General features: G+C 32.4%; 1 protein-coding gene across 1 annotated transcript in view; it reads right to left on the bottom strand.

The window, feature by feature from the left end:
• Window positions 1-805: 805 nt before the first annotated feature.
• LOC106638276 (fatty acid synthase-like) overlaps window positions 806-21,483 on the bottom strand; it is a 1,454,996-nt gene continuing 1,434,318 nt past the window's right edge. Inside the window, exon 16 of the mRNA XM_089598131.1 lies at window positions 806-1,166. Coding sequence (XP_089454257.1) covers window positions 1,044-1,166 — 123 coding nt within the window. The 3' untranslated portion in view covers window positions 806-1,043. The remainder of the gene's footprint in view (window positions 1,167-21,483) is intronic.

Here is a 21,483-nt window from a genome sequence, read left to right as displayed (position 1 = left end):
TTGTATTACGTACGTGTACTATGTCATTTGTGTATGTGCAGGGTATAAAAGCCACTTAGCTTGAAACTCTGACTACATTACGATTTTACATCCCTTTCGTAAGAGTCAGAGGTATGTTATACATGTAACTTATTAAACTTTGCGTTTATTATATTTTACTTAAATTTGTATTGCAAAGAATTTTGTTACTCATAGATTTTTGTACCTGATGAGGGCCGGGACGTTTTCCAAACGGCCTAAACGTCGTTTTGTTTTTTAATAAATTCAAAATATGACAGTACCACCATTGGACGTTGTTTTTAAGTATTTTTTTGTGTTAAAAAAAATTAAAAAAGCTTATGTTTCGATCTTAATATTCTTACTTGGAAAATATGACAATTCATTTCAGGTGATCAAACTGATAACCACTCTTAAAAGACTTGAGACGTCATTAGGCTTCTTAACTCGGTAGATTCATTTTATCAGACCTTTTCTTTATGTTTAAAAGTCATTATCATAAACTTGTCGATCACTAGTATTGTAAGAATACTGCTTCGTCAAACTTTTACTTTTAAAAGTTCTATTAGTATTTACTTACACCTATATGACACAACTTATAAGCTCTCACTACATCAACTTAATGAATAACAGTATTTATACAAGATTGAGCATGCAATATAAAAAATAGTAAATGTTGTTAAACTTTTCTTAGAAAATTGTTAACAACAAACTTTTTGCTAGCTGAAAACTAAGGGACAAGAATCTAATTTTTCAAATAGAATATCATTTGTTATAACAAACCTTTATGCTCTATTACGTAAAGACTTGTTTTTTCTTTATTTGATGAACGAAAAATGTACACTAAAGTTTGTTACATTAAAAATTTTTTATGCATTGTAATACCAAATAAATTAAATAAGTCTTGCATATTATGATCATTTTATGGTTTAATATTTTACTGGTACGAGATGGCTCATCTTTGCATCAGCTGACGACGCATATGTATATGTCTGGGTGAAAACATGAAGTACGTTTAGAAAGACTATTTTGAGAAGATAACATTCCTAGACATACATCGTAAGGCTATCAACGCAAGCTCCGTGTTGTTCATATAGACTTGTAGTAAATTCTTCAGCACTCTTCTGTGTGGCGTCAAATGATACTGCATCATCGACGTACTTACAAACCTGAAAAAAATCACTCTAATAATAATTTATTAGAAAATGATGCTTTGTAGTTTCTAGAAATTTTTTTTTATAACATCAACTAAATGTAGCCAAATCTCAAAAATTTATGTTCCTCAATTGAAAAGGTCAGAAGTTGCTTTATATGTAGAAATATGAATACTGCAATAGTATAATCATTTTATGTTATAACAGCTAATTGACATTTTCTGTCACAGTGACTGTCATTCACTCATGGCTATAGCCATACGTGAGGCTATAAATAAGTAGACAGTGGGTGGCTGGGTACCCAAGCATTAAGTTATACTTCTTTAACAGATAGTCTATGAATGTATGTATGTTATTTATTAAACTGTAGATTGAATATATTACTGCAATGTATCAAAGATAATGGATTATAAAAGAAATATGAGAAAATAATCTGTAGAAATTTTCTGATTCTTTTCACAGGATAAAATTTTTTTTATTAGACATATTTTATTTATAAATGCATCCACAAACTAGTTTTACATTAATAAAATAGAATGAGAAAAAACCAGGAATTGAAAAAGTACATTTCTGCAAGCAAAATCAGTTCTAGCATAACTTAATATTAGTGCTTCCCTTACTTTCCACAACTTCTCTCCTTACATAAATTAATCTTTCTTCACTTAAAAAGTTGTCTAAGAAACAAATAAAAAAATTCTTATACAATAAGACGTAATATAAATCAGTTACTAATTATTAATGTAAAGTATTAAGAGATTGTTGTTAAAATAATCTAAGAGTCAAAGAAAAATAAATAATTATAAGATATGTTTAAAAAAATGTTAATATGAACTGAAATTGTTATGAAAAAATATCACTTTATTAAGTAAAAAGTGAACAAATTTCACGAAATTGAAGCAAATTCTCTTTTTTCCTGGTCACATATATACTCGTAGTAATACCATACTTTTAAAACTTCTTGACGCACAAAAAATTGTCTGTCCTTTCGAAATCTTTACACTTAAAAAGTACGAGAACAGTGTGTATTTTTATAATTTCTTAAGTGACAATTTCTTTAGCCACGCCTCAAACAAAAGAAACAAACGGACATACATATTTATACTGCAACTCAGTAGTCCTTGAGTCTCATTGTTCGCTTTCCGATTTCACTACATATACATATATAGTTACCACATAGTGTTAAGTATATATGTATATTGCCATTTTGGAGAGTGTGAACGAGTGCTTGTATCCATACACGTATGTGTGTGTGTAACTTTTGTATAAACTGATAGAAGTATGACCATGTGTGTATGAACTTTTTTTATCTACTGTGTAAGTGTATACATGTGCACCCATGGGTACTTACAATATATAAGTAATTATTTGTACTACATACTATAGTTTATATCATTTTTATCAGGTCAACTACGAAAAAAAAATTAGCGTTCATGGCGTATTGATACAAACAGCCAGTATTAATGAAATAGGTTTTTGTTGTATGACATAACTTCCAAATATTAAATAAGACGCCATATCTTGTAAAAGAAGCAGGGCAGAGCTAAAATAATGACTTTCACGGTGTCTTTCAGGGGGGAAAAAATCGTAGCTCAGAAGAAAAAAGGCATTGAGTTGTATAAGAACATAACCTTAATTTTCAATGGTTTTAATATTAATATTTATATTACTCTTTTGAATGAAGGTGGAAGAATTCAGAAAATATTATAGCATATTTATAAAATTGTTACAAATGTGTAGGATATTTTTTTTGTTCTCTTGCCTAAAAATATTCGTAAGATTATAAAATCTTCAACAGATAGCTGAATTGACGGAACATAATCACTCACGTGGGTACCCACGTGTGAGCAATTACAATATGCACTTTTATTGGTAACAAGCTCTATGTCAGTATGCTCAACTCATATACTTATATACTTATTTATATTTTGTGTTAAGATTCGTTTTTTTTTGTTGTATTGATGCATGAAGAACTCTGAACCTCTCACTTTTTCACATACAAATTTGCACTTTTTCTGTTAATTTATACATATTTTGATAACTTTCAAAACTCTGACTTTTGCAGTGCATCTCGCGTAATGCATTCTGTTTTCTTACTTGCTATTTTTCAATGTAACTGTCTAATAAGCCATGTGCAAAAGACAACCACATTTGATAAGATAAGACTCTAATAAATTTATACAAAAGAATGTATTTAATAAATGCAGGTAAAATCTTAAGGTTCTAATAATTAACTCAATAGTCAACTGAATCTCATACGAGTTAAAGGTGTGTTGTTTGCGAGTGTAGAAAATAACATTGTGACGAGGACTTTTCAGCCCATAAATAGCTGCCCAGATCCTGTCACAAAGATGCTCTTACGTACCAATTTTCAACCACTGGATTTTTATTCCCCAAGAGGTCTGCCACAGGTGTTCGGCTCCAGAACGCCAAACACTCTTGAACACAAATTAGAAAGGCCAGAATGGAGGCACTTAGTACAAATGAACCCGATCACTGATATAAACTTCACAGCGCACCTGCGCTATTTATTCGTCCTCTACACACTCTCAAATATAACATCTACACTTTCTCTATCTCTTTTTACTATAAACATGAGCATTAATACGCAGTGCCTTCAAGGTCAGTATGCCACTCGATGTATATGTTTCGGTTATCCTCACTGTCCTTGGCTCAGCTTTCGGAGGTCCGCACCTACCTCACACAGACACGCATATACCCAGATGCACCACGTTATGCACACTTCGTAATGGTTACCGTCCTCGCGCGCGTCACTAACCCAATAAATCTTGCACACTCTTACGCATCTCTTACATTCATCCTATCCCCATATGTTCTCACACACTCGTTCGCTCAGATTGCCTAGATACCTCTATCTCCGTACCTGACCTGATAATATCCTTACAATTACGATGCACTACCTGGGGCTCGTCCTGGTCTCAGCGGTGGCTCAGTCACATCACTAGCTTTCAGTGACTCCTTTTGTGGCAGCTGTCCTCTCATCACAATGGCACTCTCCTCCTCTGATTCTCTCTCTCTCTCTCTCTGCTTTTCTCTCTATTTTCTATCACCTTTACTGTAACTCTCGACTCTGACCTCTACGCTCTGCTCTCTCTGATGCTTCGTACCATACTGACTGCACTATGCATTCAGTCTGAATAGGTGCGCACACATCTCCCTTTGCTTTTCACCACCTCTAATGCTCCTAAAAACTGGTAAATCGTTAAAGGTTTTCAAAACTTAGTCTTCCATGAGATGAACTGGCCCTTGATTTGTTCCTAAAGCGTCGCGAGCTTATCCATCTCCCTACTTTTTCTTACACACACACTTACTTAACCATACCTCACACACATTTAACTTCTCTCATGGTCTTTATTTTTTCTTGCTCCTCTTGGCTTCTAGTCCATAGCACCGAGAACACACATTTTATAATGTATTAAGAATATATCTGTATACCAAATAGATACATTATTATAGGACTCGGTAGCCACCGATGACTTGCCCAAAAATATAGGTATATAGTGACGTGATAGCTTTAGCAACTACGTCACAACATAATGAGATTCACAGAGTACGAATGTTGATATTAATAATCCATTAACTAAATTATTTTATCATACCCACAACATCGATGTTAATATCTCCTTTTCAGGAGATAATTGTTAATAGCAGTATCTTGACACGAAGTTAGTTAAAGTAAGCTTATACTTGTGAGCAGCAGTTAAAAAAGAGACAGTGTATAAAATTAGATTTCTAGGTTGATTCTTGCTTTATTATAGAAAAGACAACTAGAAAGAAAGCAGAAATAGTATCTAATCATTCTTTTTTTTTTGTTTTTGTTTTTTTTTTTTGTCTAAGGAAGATGAAAGCAAGTGTAGAAACTTTTTCTTTCATTTTTTGTTAGCACTGTTAATGTTGATCAACAGAAAATGCATCCTTTGTTCCGTAAAAAATTTTTTTTTACAGAAAAATTATAATCTGCTCCACGTCCAAGTCAGAACTCCAATTGATTTTTTTCGCAAGCTACGTAGTAAATAATATTCCAGTTTCAGTAACACAACTATCAAGAGACTAAATTTTGAATGCAGCCAGAGAGCGTTTTTTTAATTAGTTGCTTAAAGAACTTTTGAAAACTATTATTTCTTTTTATCTTGGGAATTATTTCTCTTGTAAAATGTGAAGTTAGCAATCTTTACAATTACCTTTGCAGATACTAGGTGATGTCATACTATATTTTAAGAAACACTCACAAGTATTCACAACTGTGGTTTCATGGTTTGGAAGCTCTGTCACATGGAATACTTTAATCACTGTATAAGTGATAAATGTCATACTAAAATTTACAGTAGTTTTTTAACATGACAATAAATTACTAGCAGGACTTGGCCCTAATAAGCATCTTGAGTGCTAACCCCTGTTTTTAAATAAGGATGCTTAGATTCTCACGATACCCCTGTTATTTTCCTTGAGGGTCGATTGGTTAAGGTCAATTATGATTTATTTTTTATACTCTTATTATTACTATAGTTGATTACGTCTCTTAAAATTATTAACACATGTATTGCACATTACGATTTTGTCACAGAGCACCACTTTAAAAAAAGGCCATGTGTACAGATACATAAAGCTAGAGCTGCTGCAGGGCGCTGTCGTATATGTGAGTAAACAAAAGATGAACAAGCATTTAAAAAAAAATATATATATATATGCGTACGCGTGCGTGTGGGTAAAAGCACACACATACATTTAAGTGTATGCTGTATCATATGGTACTTGTTTCGTGGCAGTGCAGTGGAAAGGGGAGAGAGAGCAGCAATATTATTGGTGTCTACTGGACGTTGTCATTATCTTTAGTCTTACTAGCCTAATTGTTGACGATGGCTTTTTGTGTACGGGTGTGTTGATTGCATAGCTGTAGGTATACAAGCTTGTGTTTAGTTGATCGCTCATTTTATATCGATAATCACAGTAATAATAATAATAATAATAATAATAATAATAATAATATTAATAGTTATTATTATTATTATAATATTAATAATAGAAATAAGAATAATTATAATAATAATAATAATTGTTATTATTATTATTATCATATTAATAATAGGAATAAGAATAATTATAATAATAATAATAATAATAATAATACTAAGAACAATAGTAAAAATGATAATAATAATATTAATGCTAATAAAGATAGTAATAATAATAGAAATTTTGACAATAATTAAAGAAAAGAGATAAGAATAATAAGAAAATTGTGCTAGTACCAATAATACTAATAATTAATTCGTAGGTATTGCTAACAAAAAAATTTAGTGAATCTATCAATACTTTTCATAATACAAGATCCGTAAAAGTCCTGGTTTGGACCTAGAAAAGCAAAAAAAGGAAGAGCAAAGGGATGGGCATCAACTTCCTAAGCTATTGTGAGCGTGCCCTTACATAAAAGAAACGTAACATATGCTGGTTGGGGATGGCGAAAGGGAGCTTTGATAAATACTGGAAAGACTGTTGTCTGATGTATAGAAAAAACGAAGAGGCTCATAATATGCTTTGCAAGCTGCCTGGTAAGGAGACGGGTTTAAGTCCAGGGATGCTACCAGTGTCTGAGGTACAAACACACAGCCTGAAACTGCAACAAGGTAAACCAGTTGCCAACATTATGAGAGTAACGATATTACGATAAAAGGCCATGTCAATGGTCAACACTACAAGGCCCTGTCTCAAAGTGTTAATGCGAAAGTGCATGTCAAGCCAGGTGTCCCAGGAGATAGGTCTTGCCAGTTTAGTGGGTATTCAGTCATTATCGCGAAAAACACCGTAGCGACAAATAAGTATTTATAGGCTAACTGCAGCTCTCACACAAAGAAGGAGCTTGTATTTATTTGTATCGTGCATCAAAGCATTTTTAACGATGTTTGATAAAGAAAAAAAAAAGAAATTATTATTAGGAGCCTTAAGAGCTTAATCAATAACTGATTACTAGTATAACGAGTATTATGTGCAAATATATGCACATTTTGACGTTAAACTAGTCCATCTCTTGTGGATGCATATTCCTACTATGCTTCAGGAATAAAAAAAAAATGTGTACCTAGTTCAGCCACTCGGCCGTTATAAGGTGCTTCAATCCGTTAAAAGAAGTGGGCCCACTTCGTAGCTTTGTATTTAGCTGTCTTTCTTATAATCACTGGTTATATTGTTTATAAATGTTGATAAGCAATGTAACGTAAAATTTGTTCTTGAGCTTATATTTTTCAAATTGCCCATCAAATAACGATCAATTTTTTTATGATTTCTCTTCTAGCTGACGCAGTTCCCTTTAGTCCGTTCTCTATCCCGACTTTTTAATATTTTACTAATTTAAAAGTAGCTTTCGTTTAGTTTTGTTTGCAGTATGCTTAACTTTTCCTTGTAAATGGAACCATCATTGTATTCATCGGCTTAATCTTACATAAAATGTGATGTAAATTGAAAACAAGTCCCATTTTCTTTTAAGATCGAAATCTAAAACGTTGTACTGTTAATTTTGATAAATATGTCTGCCATAACATTGCTTTACATTTTCGTGTGCTTGTGCAACATAACATGTGCTAAGTGACGTTGGGTGGTGCCATCTTTATCAACGAATACGTCGTGCGATAGAATTTCGTCTGTGGGCCATGTACTACTCTATATTTAACATTATTTTTTTGCAAAACAGATTGCATTTAGAGGCCTACATATTCTTGACTTCTGTTAGTTTAGAGAAACATTGGCGTACGATCGTCACTTCTTAATTAGGTATATTAGAACACATAAGCGTAGCCATCATTGTAAGTTTTTGAAGCTTCCAAGTTCGTTAGATCTACTTCCCACAAGTTGCCAAGGTTGCGTTCGTAAAAGCTTTGTCCATCTTTGTTCTCATTTTGATGAAGACACAACTTTTAGAAACTTTTTTTTTTTTTGGCAACGCCATTTATTTAGTTCTACTTGATTCTTCTACAGCTGACCGTACTTACAAATTCTCACCTAGAGAAAAAGTGACACTTTTCTGCTGCAAATACTAGGGGACAGAAAAAATTAAATATATTGACGCTTGCTTGTGGTACCCATATATATGCAAATATAGTAGCATTTCTGTTAGGAATCCTTTTTAATGTGTGGATTAAATAGTGTCAAAGGATTATTAAAAAAAACAACGAGATGCCCCTTGTAAAAGGCTTAATTATATGTGACGTACTACCACCACAGAATTTATGCCATACTATTTCGTCATGGAAAATGCATAACGAGTTAATTTTTTCACTGTGTCGTACATGTTGCAAAAATATGGTTCAAGATAATTGTCTGCACGGAAATGCAAATAATCATATTTTAAGGGGAACATGGATATCTGCCGAAGTCAAGATGGCTGCTTAAGTAGGATATGTATTAAAAAATGACATTAAAATATGGCAATATAGGATTACACAATCAAACAAACAATAAAGATTTAGACTACATAAAAAGAAAGTTTACTTGCAAATTACATCGATGAGTTCTTTAAACAAAAAGTACGGGCCTCTTATTTCTTCCCCGAGTATCTTACAAATAAGGGCAAGGATAAGGATATTATTAAAATACGAGAGGCTAAGGAGTTAGATATCAATAAAAGTAACATTAATTTGAGTGCTGTATTACAATCTGTTGCTTAATTGTGTCTCAATTCTGTGTGAAGTAAACTTGGCTTCTGCAAGAGTTGACCAAAAAAAAGAATTTGTAACTATTATTTGTAACTACTGCTAAGCTATATTTGTAACTACTACTGAAAGATTGATAAAATGACTTACTTGTGCAGGAATAGATGTTGATGTTATTTTGACTGTCAGCAATAATACGTTGTATGTGGACTGGAGAGCTACTTTCACCTTTTGGGACCACATGCACTTGCTTGTGATACAAATTCTGTTCTTTACGTTAATCAAAAAAAGAACCTGATTAACCTGTCAGTTAAACACTTAGCTGTCTTACGAACGAATTGTTTGATAAAGATATTGGTACATACATAACATTGTTTATACCTGGTGGACGAAAGTCTTACACGTACAAACATAAAAGAAACCCTATACTGATGAAAAATACGTTTGCAAGATAAAAAGTATTAGGTTAAATTACCCAAGCACTTAAAAAAAAAATTTTGGCATAGTTCACAAATTGATAACATCGAACGTATATGAAATTCTTTTGTCAACTTATTTTATATGGTGAAAACCTTTTTGTAATGTCATAACGCAGGCTAAATCAAGAAATTCAGAGCCAGTTACGGCAAAAGGAGTTTTCTAACTGCATATGTAATCAACCCATACAATTACAAACACAAAACTGAGCGCTAAGTCTACGAATAACTTTTGCATTGTGATGACTCGATCACTTCACGGTCAAAGGCATTTTGTACGGTATAATGGTAAAGAGAGGGTTAAAACTCAGGCATTTAAAGTATGACCGTTGTTTTCGGTTCAACTATTTTTCTCTTAATGGTGAACGCTTTTAAAACAAATCGTAAGTCCAAAACAACGAAAATTACAGGTTATTGCAATTCAGTAAAAGAACGAGAATAATTTCAAATTTGACTCTTAGAAAAATCTTATCAACAAAAAGTTAAAAACATGTCTCTTAAAGTGTTTTCTGTACAAGATCCAACTGTGTCAGAGTGATGGCATCGAAGTTACACTGATTCAGTTGAAAAAAGATCGTAATTTAAAGAACACTTCACCCTCTCAACAGTGAGCAACAGAAGGCACTTTTGCACAAAACCAATACGATGCTAATAAAATACATCTGTAAGTGTGCATTAAAAATTCTTGAAAAAAATGTTCTGCTCACTATGGCACATAAAAACACTTGCGTATACAAGCCAATCTTATTAAAAGTCTCACTAATACCAAAATTCATCCGTCGTCTAAGAAAACAATCATCAAATAACATGTAGGAATTTTCTGATCTGCTTTGTCGATCCGTTAGAAAAAAAATTTCTTGGTTTAATTCAGCTGCTTTAAAGTGAAAAATACGAATACTAAAAAAATCATTACCTCTAAAACTCTGCCTTAAACCGGTCAGATATCACTTTACTTCTCCATTTATTAACAGACACTTAAACAGAGTGACCATTATAAATTTACCCCCCCCCCTCTTAAACCTTACCTAGTGGTCGTAGGTGAATGAAATTTATACCCCTAACATGAAATTGGCTGCTTAATCTTGTAGTGCTACTTGAATTAATGTAGGATCAATTGACGTCAAGATAGAAATATTGTTTCGTCGATAAAAATTTTTTGGTTGGATTCGATGCAAGATTCAGCTTGTCCAACGATATGGACATATATTGACACTTTATTAAGATAATTATTACTTGATTATGTATTCAAAAAATCAAGCTATCGAAGTCCATTATTTAAAGTATCACCTCGTACAGTGACTTTCCGTTCTCGAAGTAGTTCGAGTCACTAATGCTCATTTTGCTCCTGACGGCAGTATGTTGTTTGTATCGTGTTAAAAATATGTGAGACAGGTTTAATAGTTAAAAGAATAACTATGATAAGTTTCGAAGAACTAGCTTACTTATAGACGCTGCGGATAATAGCCAACGCACATGCATAACTCTTTACAAGTAAAAAGTACTGTTAAAGGTTTTATTATCTTGAAAAAAATATTGATATCAAAACTGATAGGCAAGGTAAAATACCTTAATGCCCCGTGAGAAGTTTAGTAGTATTATTTAGTAAGTGAGTAACTGATTGACGATTGGTAAAAAATTATTATTATTATTATTATTTTTATTATTATAATTATTATTATTATTATTATTATTGTCATTATCGTCTTTATCATTATCATTATTATTATTTTTATTATTATTATTGTCATAATTATTATCATTATTGTTAATATTATTATTGTTATTATTATTATTATTGCTATCAGTAATATAGTATAGTATCCATTTTTTAGTCTCCAATTTATCTTAATTTCCTAGTTTGATCTTTTATCCTCTTCCTAATCCCATGGCAGTTGTGAAATGAATGCAGCCCTCCCTAGTCCTGACCACATCCTTGCAATGCGAAAACATCCGCATCTTCTACCATACCCAGCTTTAAAGCACATTTGGAAAGTGTAGAGATACTCGCCACCCCCATCCTGATTTTGACATAACGATATGACCACGTTGCGGTGGTTCAGAAACGCATGCCATCCCCTTGTCGATATCATGGTCCCCTAACAAAGTTAGGCTTAAGCATAATTTTAAAGTTATTTTTTGAATTTTTAAGCTTCTATTCGATAATTTTTTACACTGTATTTAGCTGTATACGCTGAAAATTTTTTCTTTTATTGTTCCATGTCACACCTCCAGCTCTAGACCCGTCGCGGTTATGTAAAAGTGTACGCTGCTCTTCCTCCTCGTAGCCTAAGCTCCTAGTAGTAGTGCAGCCGTGCATACCATTATCTTTATCTGTCGATCCGTCGTAGCAGCGAAAAAGTACACTTTAGCTACCCCCATTCCTTAAATCATGCCTGAATGTTGGAGGTGATGAAAATAGTTACCCCTTCATTAGACTTCTTATACTTTGACGAAACTTACGAGAGACCTTAACGAATCTGTCATGAAACTCTCAAGAAATTTTAATACTTTTCCTGATTTTTTGTCACATATTTGATTTTGAGAGACATTCACGTGACTTTGACGAGTCTTTTCTAAGACTTTTTTAAAATTTTGTAAAGAAGTCTTGTACCATAGCAGACGGTGTGTCTCTGTTTCCCACATGAATTTAGTATAAGACAACTCACAGCTTTTTTGACGTTTGTGTAAATATCTTAAAAACTAAATAGTAATTACATTGTAGTTTTTATCATAATAGTTTTATACTACGTATGATTAGGCCACCTATATTTTTATAATGCTAGTGTTATTTTAAGCAATAATAAGATTTATAAAGGAATTTTTTTCTCCCATAGTAATTATGTTAAACAGCGTACCTTTGGCCTTAATATCCTACAAAATAGTGTTGGAAATTGTTCTTAATTGTTGACACGGTTCGTATAACAGTTTAATAAACTCATTTTAATAATTTTTATGATTTTTTTTTTTTTTTTTTTTTTTGGCACGAACCTCCCTAATCCAAGCAATACAAAGCATAATATCAATTTACCAATACAATTTAATAAAATTCGTTTATATTCAATCCTTGTATAATATTAGCACCTTTAGAAAATACAACGACCATGGAGTTATTAACCCACCTCGGAGAAGAAGGTGCTGACCAGTGATAGACAGCCCACTAAGTGAAATCGTAAATGAATAATTTGTACGTGAATCATGGCAAAGTGCTAGAGCCGTAGCGAGATGACACAAAAAATATTTTTATTCAATTTTAAAAGGGGTTCAAGGTATGAGCTTACCAACAAATTTTACATAACATATTAAAAATACTATAGTACATTGCGTATATATATAGCGTATTGTAACAGTCGTCTTTAAAGGCTTAGAATTGTTATAATCAGTCTGAAAGACAGTATTATTTATTGGATTGTCTGTAATTAATACAATCTTTTTTGTAAGCTTATTCTTTGCACGTATCTAGTGTAAGATTCAAATGCTTAATTATTTATTGATATTTTCTGTTTAACGATGTACATGTGATAGATTATATTTGGATTACGATTTATGAGGCGTTTTTATACGCTTTGCTAACCATTCGCCTAATCTTAGCTGTCGTTTTAACAAACTTTTAAATAATTTTATTACATAATTATATGATTAATATCATTTTTTTAAACTAAAGTTTCTAGGCTTTAAACGTTAACTAACTCGCTTAAGGCCACCTTCCTCTACGTATTAATTTTAGCAATACATGTAACCTTCTTTAACTTTAGAATATTATAAAAGCTACACACACTCCTCGCGAGACTACAAGAAAAATTGTTAAGGAAACGAGGCATCCTTACAAGTACTGGAGAGTTCAAAAATTGCATGTAAATAATGCAGAGTGGAGGTTGCTGTATGAACGATGGATGTTACGAAGAATCCTGCGTGACCCAAACTTTTGCCAACGCATTTGTTGGATTGATGAATTGTCATTTACTCAGCAAGAGATCTCAAATTCTTAAAATAAGAGAAACTGGGCCATTAAGGGTCAGCATTCTCATGATATTCATGAGATTAACAGCCAGATTCGATGAAGGGTAAATGTGTGGGCTGGAGTCATTGGTGATCGGAGAATTGGTCCTTATTTTTTCAAAGGAAATCTTAATGGTCGATTGTATGAACACTTTCTGGTTCATGACCTTTCAAACTTATGGCAAGGCAATTCGATACCATTGGCTCAAATGTGGTGGCAATAGGATGGATGCTCAGCGCATAATAGTGTTCGTGCTACTCATCAATTAAACACAATGTTTCCATGACGCTGGATCAGAACAATTGGACCACACGCGTGACCTTCATGTTCTCCCGACTTGACACCGTTAGATTTCTGGTTATGAAGTCTGTTGAAAGACAGATGTTACCGAGTTGCTCCAACAACACCAGAAAATATGATTGAGAGGATCAGACATGAAAGAGCAAAAATTACTTCAGCTAAAATTCTACGAGCCCGGATGAATATCAACACAAGGCAAAAATGTTTTATAGAACGGAGAGGCAATAACTTAGAGCAATGTCTTAGAAGTATTTTTTTTCATTTAATTGTAATACAATCTCGCAAGCATTTTTATTATACATTTATACTGCTGTTATTATTGAATCACGTTGTTCAAAATTTGTATTATTTATACATTAATAAGTTTTAGGGTTTATTTCATAGCACTTGCTTAGTTTCAAATAGCTCATGAAAAAAAAAGAAACAGTACTATCTGAAACAGTTTGAGATTGTGTCACGCTCTTATCCTGAGTAATAATTGTTATACTTTTACCTTTAGTTAAGCTTTGTCGATTAATGTAATAATCTTTTTATTGGTTATTTTAATGTTACGTATTTTTAAATGAAAATACAATTATAACATTAACGTTAATTAATTTTGTTTAATACTTTAACTAGTGAGTCATATAAAAACTCAGTGACTACTTGAGAGATTGGGGGTTAAAAAAACATTTATTTACGTTGAGGGGTTTAAGTTAAAATTATTATTGCGTATAATACGCTTTAACAATTTGTTCCAACTTATTTCTACTATAGCACAATGCTATCTCTATTTCAAGGGCTCCTGAAGGTCTGTTTTTATGGCGATGACATAAAGCAGCAGCTTGAATCTGAGCTTACTTGAGAATTTCTCCAGTTGCGTTGACTAGTAACTTTAAAAAAATTCTAACTAGTTTACTGGCTTACCAAGGCCCTCACAATCGAATGCTTTTATATTTGTAAGGCCTGTCAGAGATACATCTTTAGCTTTAAATTGCTACTAGTAATAAGCCTGTTCTTGTTGACCTTTATCACCTCTGCAAAGTTTTCACCATGCTTTAGAAAGTTGGTTTTTCTATAATTATATGACGGTTATTAATTACAATGATATGTCCGCAAAATCATTCAGTTATTTCACGGTAAATTACAATTTGTTCTCGTAAGAAACTTATACCTTTTTTAATTATATGTATTATTTATCTGTCTTAATATTACACAGGAGAAAGAAACATGCACTTGATATAAGAGAATTAACACTGATCGTGGTCAATACCAAAAGTTAAAAGCAAGTAATTTACTCATTAAGCGATTTCGGTGCATCGCTTTTTTATGGTATTATTGATGTACATTTTCTTGATAAACAGTTGTATAAATATATCAATAACCTATAATTGATATTTTCTCTTTTAATAGTATATTTATAGAACTTTGTCGCAATTTAAATGATTTCTTATACTATTTACGCGATTTAAAAGACTCTTTTTCTTTAACTTCTTTTTTTTTCATAACAACAAACCTTATTACAGTGAGAAACTGATTAAATGAATATAAGGTTATTCTCTTAGTCATAACCTATAATTTAATATTTATCTTTATTTAAAATAATAAGGCTCAATCTGCTTTCAAAATTTCTTTTTCACTAGTTTTTTGGAAAAACATCAAAGTTTTAGTGTTAATCCAAGCCTAGACGTAAATTTACATCTAAGTGAATTGCAAAATGGAGTAAAACTGGTATGATGTGAAACTGTTAAAAACAAGTGGCATGTCATATTTTTATTTAGAATTACTTTTTTCAAGAAAAAAAAGTAGTGCACACGATAAGATGTCTCAAATTTTTAAAACGTTAAGCTTAAAACATAGCATGAGCATGAAACATACAGCAGTTTTGTGGATATGACTTTAAACACTAGGCGACATGAATGTTTTCATTGCGCACATGGTCATTTAATAAGGTTCGGGAGTTTTTTTAGTTTTTTGTGTAAAAAAAACAAGTTTACAGCAAATAATGCTTGGTTATCTCTCAGATATATAGCGTTGGAGCCTCTTACGACCTTCTGGCGTTTGCGTCGATATTTCTTTCAAATGACTAGAAAGAGGCACATTTTCTAATTCGAGCATTTTCTGTAAGAGATCAAATAATACAAACGTTTTTTTAGCCTCTACATTGAAGGATAAATGTCGATCAAAGGCTGTAAGAGTCTACTTGTCCACTAGAGCTATGTTATTGAGTCTAATTTTGAAAATGTTTTTCCCAAAAACAAAAAAAAAAATACCCGGAAGTAAATTTGAAAAAAATAATGCGTACGGTTTATCTACCCAAGAATGTAACGCATCTCTTTCAATGGTATCAAACATTCTATAAAAACTGAACTTTTGTTATAGGGATGTTTGAGAAATATTTAATCAAAATAAATGATACACTCATTAAAAAAAAAAAATCTTATGTATCAAAGCTGTATCTTGTAATTTTTTTCATAACACTTATTAATGCTAGAAGATCTTGTATACATTTATAAATGTCTAAAATGAAAATTTGAGCATTCTGTTAAATATGTGTAACTACATAGGTATAACGAAAAGTGCATGTCGTCGTTAACTGCAGATTAGTTTTATTATCATGCTTTTCAGATGACAAGGACTATCTAAAGGGTGTTGAAGTTACTACGGCTGGAAATATTGCAAATAATAATAAGGGTACACGGTCTTTGGATTACAAAGTTTATTCTTACGTTTTTTTTTTTTTAACTGGACGAATCTGGCACGCTTCACACGCTCATTAAAGATATTTACTCATGATACATGAAAATTATACAAATTATGAGTAAAAAGAGGCCAACTAATTTTTTTCTTCACCTAAAATTTGACTTGGCTTTTTTATGCTCTGAAAATTAATTAGGCATTGTCTTGCTCTCAATTTGTACTTTTCTTCTTCCTGCTCCTTGTCTTGACTTCACGCTTTTCTGCGCTAAACTGAAGATCATTTGTGATGCTGACCCATGACTGAAGTCAATTTAAGTAACAACAAATATTTCTAATTCAACTAAATCATTATTGTACTAAGCATACATGTATGTTTACTACGAACGTTACATAGCTTACATAAATATCTTTCATACAATTAGGACATACTAACAGCTTCACATGATTCTATAAGGAAAATTAAAGAGTAGCTGCAAGAAAAAATACTTGAACTTAATCGTGATATGCCACACTTAAAACTATAATAAGAAGAGGCTAAAAAAAAGGGATCATTAAATGGAACTGCGAAAACTTGCTGAACCTTAACTACTTGACTTGAAAAAAAAAAATTAAGGAGAATGAGACAAAACAAGATGAAGATTCTGACATAATACTGAAAAATTTTGAAGAAATAAATATTTTGGAAAATACGATTAAAGAGCTTAATAAAATCACTCTAAATAAAAATGGTACCTTTTTTAAATAAAGAAGTAAATGTATATAAATTATGCTTGTAAGTAGAAAAAAGGAAAAGAAGTCAGTGAATTGCATATTACTAATGCGCAGTTACATGCACGAATATTTTTGCTGCAACAAAATGTCACGATGTTGCAGGTACAAACTTTTTCACTTTATTCTTTTACTTAATTGCATAAAATAAATAATCCAATCCAAATTACCTTTTCACTTTTTTACAAAAATAATCGGATGTGTCATCACTTGTACAATTTAAAACGGGTCAGCCATTTAAAACATGCCAACCATGAATCGGAGATTCATCATTGTCTGCAAATTAAGACAAGAGCCTCCAAATGTTGGAAATTCAAGATCAATGTATGTAAAAGTATAATATCGATCATGCTAATAAGTTTATTGGCCAGGCATAAATTGTTGGAGGGGAGGTCTTGCACCACTTTTTATTCCAATATGTAGTCTACTGAAAAACTGGGCTCCAGTTTACCAAGGTGTTCACTGAACTAATTTGTCCTTTCTAAGATTAATTGACTGGAGGGCCACAGCGAAAGCAGTACCTGACTTGCTTCTGGCTAATAGTATTCATTGCAAAAAAATTGTTTTCTTGCCAACCTACTCTTTAGTGCGCCATAACCGTGGTGATTGCTACTTGAAAGTATTTTTATTGTCTTAAGAGAATATTTGTACACATCAAATAATTTTTCTTGTTACATGCACAGTGCTTTCTGCACACTTTGCACCCTGTAAATCATGGTGATCAAGTTGTGTAATAGATAATAAATATATAAGTAATAAATTTTTTCTTTCACTATGGGTGTAAACTACTGTTTTGCGCCTATAATTACACTGTGGGCACTAAATCATTTTCCGTCCTAAGTCAGAAATGTACCTTGTACCCGAAAGGCTGAAAAGTAGGAGAGAGAATCGAGGGAAAAAAGTTTTCGTCACATAAGCGCCACCCAACTGGAGCTACCCGTTCACCCTGCTTCGCAGGTCCCTTAGGTCCAAGATAGCCCTGGTGGCAATGGCACTTATCTTACAAAATTCATGTACTATTTTACCAATGGGTGCAAAGTAATTTACATTACATAAAGTATGGTGGCGGTGAGAAGATTAGTAGTTTTCGTTATAAATTTACATTTCTACAGGATAGTCCCACAGCCCAAAGGGTCCTTTGCACCCTAAGTACAAAAATTAACCAGCACAAAGATTTTCAGTGTATGCAAAACGTCACTGTACGCCCTTAGTGAGAAATCGTAGATTTCGCAACTATAGCGCCGAGTACAAAATGTTATCCTGCGGAGTGCCGTTTTTTGTATGTTTGTACCTAAAGTGCAAACGACATTTTTCGTACCGAAGGCGAAAGGAGCTATTCAACGCCCGTGGGCTCAATTTGGGCTCTAGGGCATGGAAGAATTTTGGATCCAAAGAGCTGGAATATTCTGTCTTGCCCGTGGGTGCAAAGTAATTTCAGGGTGCAAATGACTATCCTTACGCTCAAGGTAACAAAAAAGAATCCGTAACTCGGACACAATCAACAGTTTTTCAAATTCTTTTAACTCAATTATCAACTAACGGTAGTTTCTGTATAATAACTTACTAAAAAAAAAATCTTAATATTCCTTAAGAGCTGCCAGAAGAAATAAAAATGAAGATGATCCTTTGTAAGAAAATTAATTGGAATCACAAATTTTGGAGAAAAACAAATCAATCAGATCAATAGGTAAAGCTTTAGCAGTTCAACCAATTTTCAAGACGAAAGATAAATGTATACATTTCTGTAGTACATCATAAAAGTTGACTATTTATTATAGATTAACACTACAATAGTATTATTAAACATCTGAACTTATTGAGAAATGATAAAGAAAGTCATTCTGGAAGAAGCTTTCATCAAACAAATGAAAAAGTATTCATAAATAAAAATAATTTCATAGGTAGAGTTGATCATAAAATTGATTGTATTTATTAGCCAATTGGAATGATCTCAAATTTTGATTCAACACAAGAATGCTACAAAAATGACAAGAAAAATCATGACTACGATTGTCGGAAAAAGAAGTTGGCAAAAATGACAGCGACTGGTTAGGAGGGAACGCAAAGAATTGCTAAGATAATTTATTTTAGTGTGTTCAGTAAGTTACAGTCTCTTGTGTTACTTTAATTATTTATTAAATTGTTACAAAAAAACATAACACGACATAATAATTTGTACAATGTAATGACAATTTTTTCTTATTTATCGAGATTTCATAAATAACCAATGTATTTAAAAAGAAAAAATTAGTGATAAGGATTGTTGTCGTTGCATTACTAACTTGTGCAATTATTTCAAAAACAAACAAAAATTTTAAAACAATTATTTTTCCAAGTGACTTGATCATTAATGTATAGATGGGCTTACAGAGATGAAATATGTATTTCTTCAATAAAAAATGCTAGATAAAATATGTAACAGAAATTTTTCTTTATAAATGGAGAGAACAGACATCTTATGAGACTTGCTACAAGTTCTGCCAGCTTGTCCATTCTGATTCAGCATCTCGTCAAGCAAAATGCCTCACAGATCACCATGCTTTAAAGCCCAAGCAGTAAGCTTACTGTTAAAAAAATCTCACAAAAGTTTCAGTGATATTTCGTCAAAAAATTACAAAAGCCTCAGAAAAATCTTATAAAATTCGCATATGTGTCACATAAACTTCTCGTAACATAAACAAAGATTTTGCAAAAGTAGCAAAAAATTATAAATAAAAGCTTAATATTTTACCAAAGTCTTAGAAAGTCACATAAAAATTGCGTAAATGTCTCACGAAAGTCTCACAAATATCGAGAAATATTTTATGAATTTTTTGTGTAAGTCTTAGAAAAAAATCAAAAAAAATCGCGTAAATATCTCACGCAAGTTTCAAACATATTTTACAAAAATCCTGCGAAAGTTTCAGAAAAATCTTGTAAAAGACGCGTAAATGTCACACGTAAGTCTTCCAAATCTCATGGCAAAAGATAAGACCAAAGTCTAAGGAAAGTTTTGTGGAAGTCATGAGAACGTTTGACGAAAGTCTCACAAAGTTCTGTGGAAGTCTTAGAAAAAACTCGTCTTTTGAATGTCATGTAAATTGTCTGTATAAGTCTTATAAAGGCTCGTCAAAGTCACGTGAATGTCTCATGAAATTAAATATGTGACAAAAAATCAGGAAAAGTATTAAAATTTCTCGAGAGTTTCATGGAAGATTTGTTAAGGTCTCTCGTAATTCTCGTCAGAGTATTAGAAAATCTTATAAAGGGGTAACAATTTTAATCACCTCCGAAATTCAGGCTTGATTTTAGGAATGGTGATAGTTAACGTGTACTTTTGCGCTCCCACGACGGATCGACAGCTAAACATAATGGTTTGCGCAGCTGCACTACTACTAGGAGCTTAGGCCAAGGAGAAAGAGCAGCGTACACTTTTACATAACCGCGACGGGTCTAGAGCTGGAGGTGTGACATGGAACAATAAAAGAAAAAATTTTTAGCGTATACAGCTAAATACAGTGTTACAAATTATTTAATAGTGGCTGAAAAATTCAAAAAATGATTTTAAAATTATGCTCATGCCTAACTTTGTTAGGGGACCACTATATCGACAAGGGGATGGCATGCATTTCTAAACCACCACAACGTGGTCATATCGTTATGTCAAAATCAGGATAGGGGTGGCAAGTATCTCTACACTTTCCAAATGTGCTCCAAAGCTAGGTATGGCAGAAGATGCGTATGTTCCTGCAATGCAAGGATGTGGTCAGGACTGGGGAGGGCAGCACTCTTTTTACAACTGCTACGGGATAAGGGTAAGAATGAAAGATCAAACCTGAGAAATCAAGATAAATAAAAAATAAGAAAATGGTTAATAAAATGTACTACTGAAGTTTTCAGATAAAAATTTCAACAAATCATATTAAAAAAAAAAAAAAATAATAATTATGATATTTATTCCTTGCAAATTATCAATCAGTTACTTGCATTAAATCATACTACCAAACTCTTTACAGGGCAGGATAATATTTTTTATCGTCGAACAATGTTAAAATTATTATTTTTTTTTTTTTAAATGAAACCTCAAACAGTACTTTTTACTCGTAATAAGTTATGCACGTGCAAGGGCTGTTATCCACCGTAACTATAGCCAAGGGAGTTCGGCGGAACTAAGCATAGTTACTCTCTTAACCTTTAAACCCATCTGACAGATTTTTAACACGATGTCAACATCGTGCTGCCATCTGAAAGGAGGTTAGCATTAGTGACTCAAACTACTTCGAGAACGAAAAATCACAGTACGAGGTGATAGTTTTTATAGTGGACCTCGGTAATTAAACTTTTTCAATACATAGTCAAGTAACAAACAAGTTAATAGAGTGTCAATATACAGAATGACCATTATAACTTTACCCTTCTCTTAAACCTAACCTGGTGGTCGTAGGTAAATGCAATTTATGCCCCTAAAGAAA

Source organism: Copidosoma floridanum, unplaced genomic scaffold (genome assembly GCF_036245765.1).
Source record: "Copidosoma floridanum isolate Cflo_tuat_1 unplaced genomic scaffold, Cflo_Japanese_pri ptg000005l, whole genome shotgun sequence".
Classification (NCBI taxonomy): domain Eukaryota; kingdom Metazoa; phylum Arthropoda; class Insecta; order Hymenoptera; family Encyrtidae; genus Copidosoma; species Copidosoma floridanum.
Note: the sequence above shows the minus strand (reverse complement) of the source record. Positions and strands in the feature narration are given on the sequence as shown.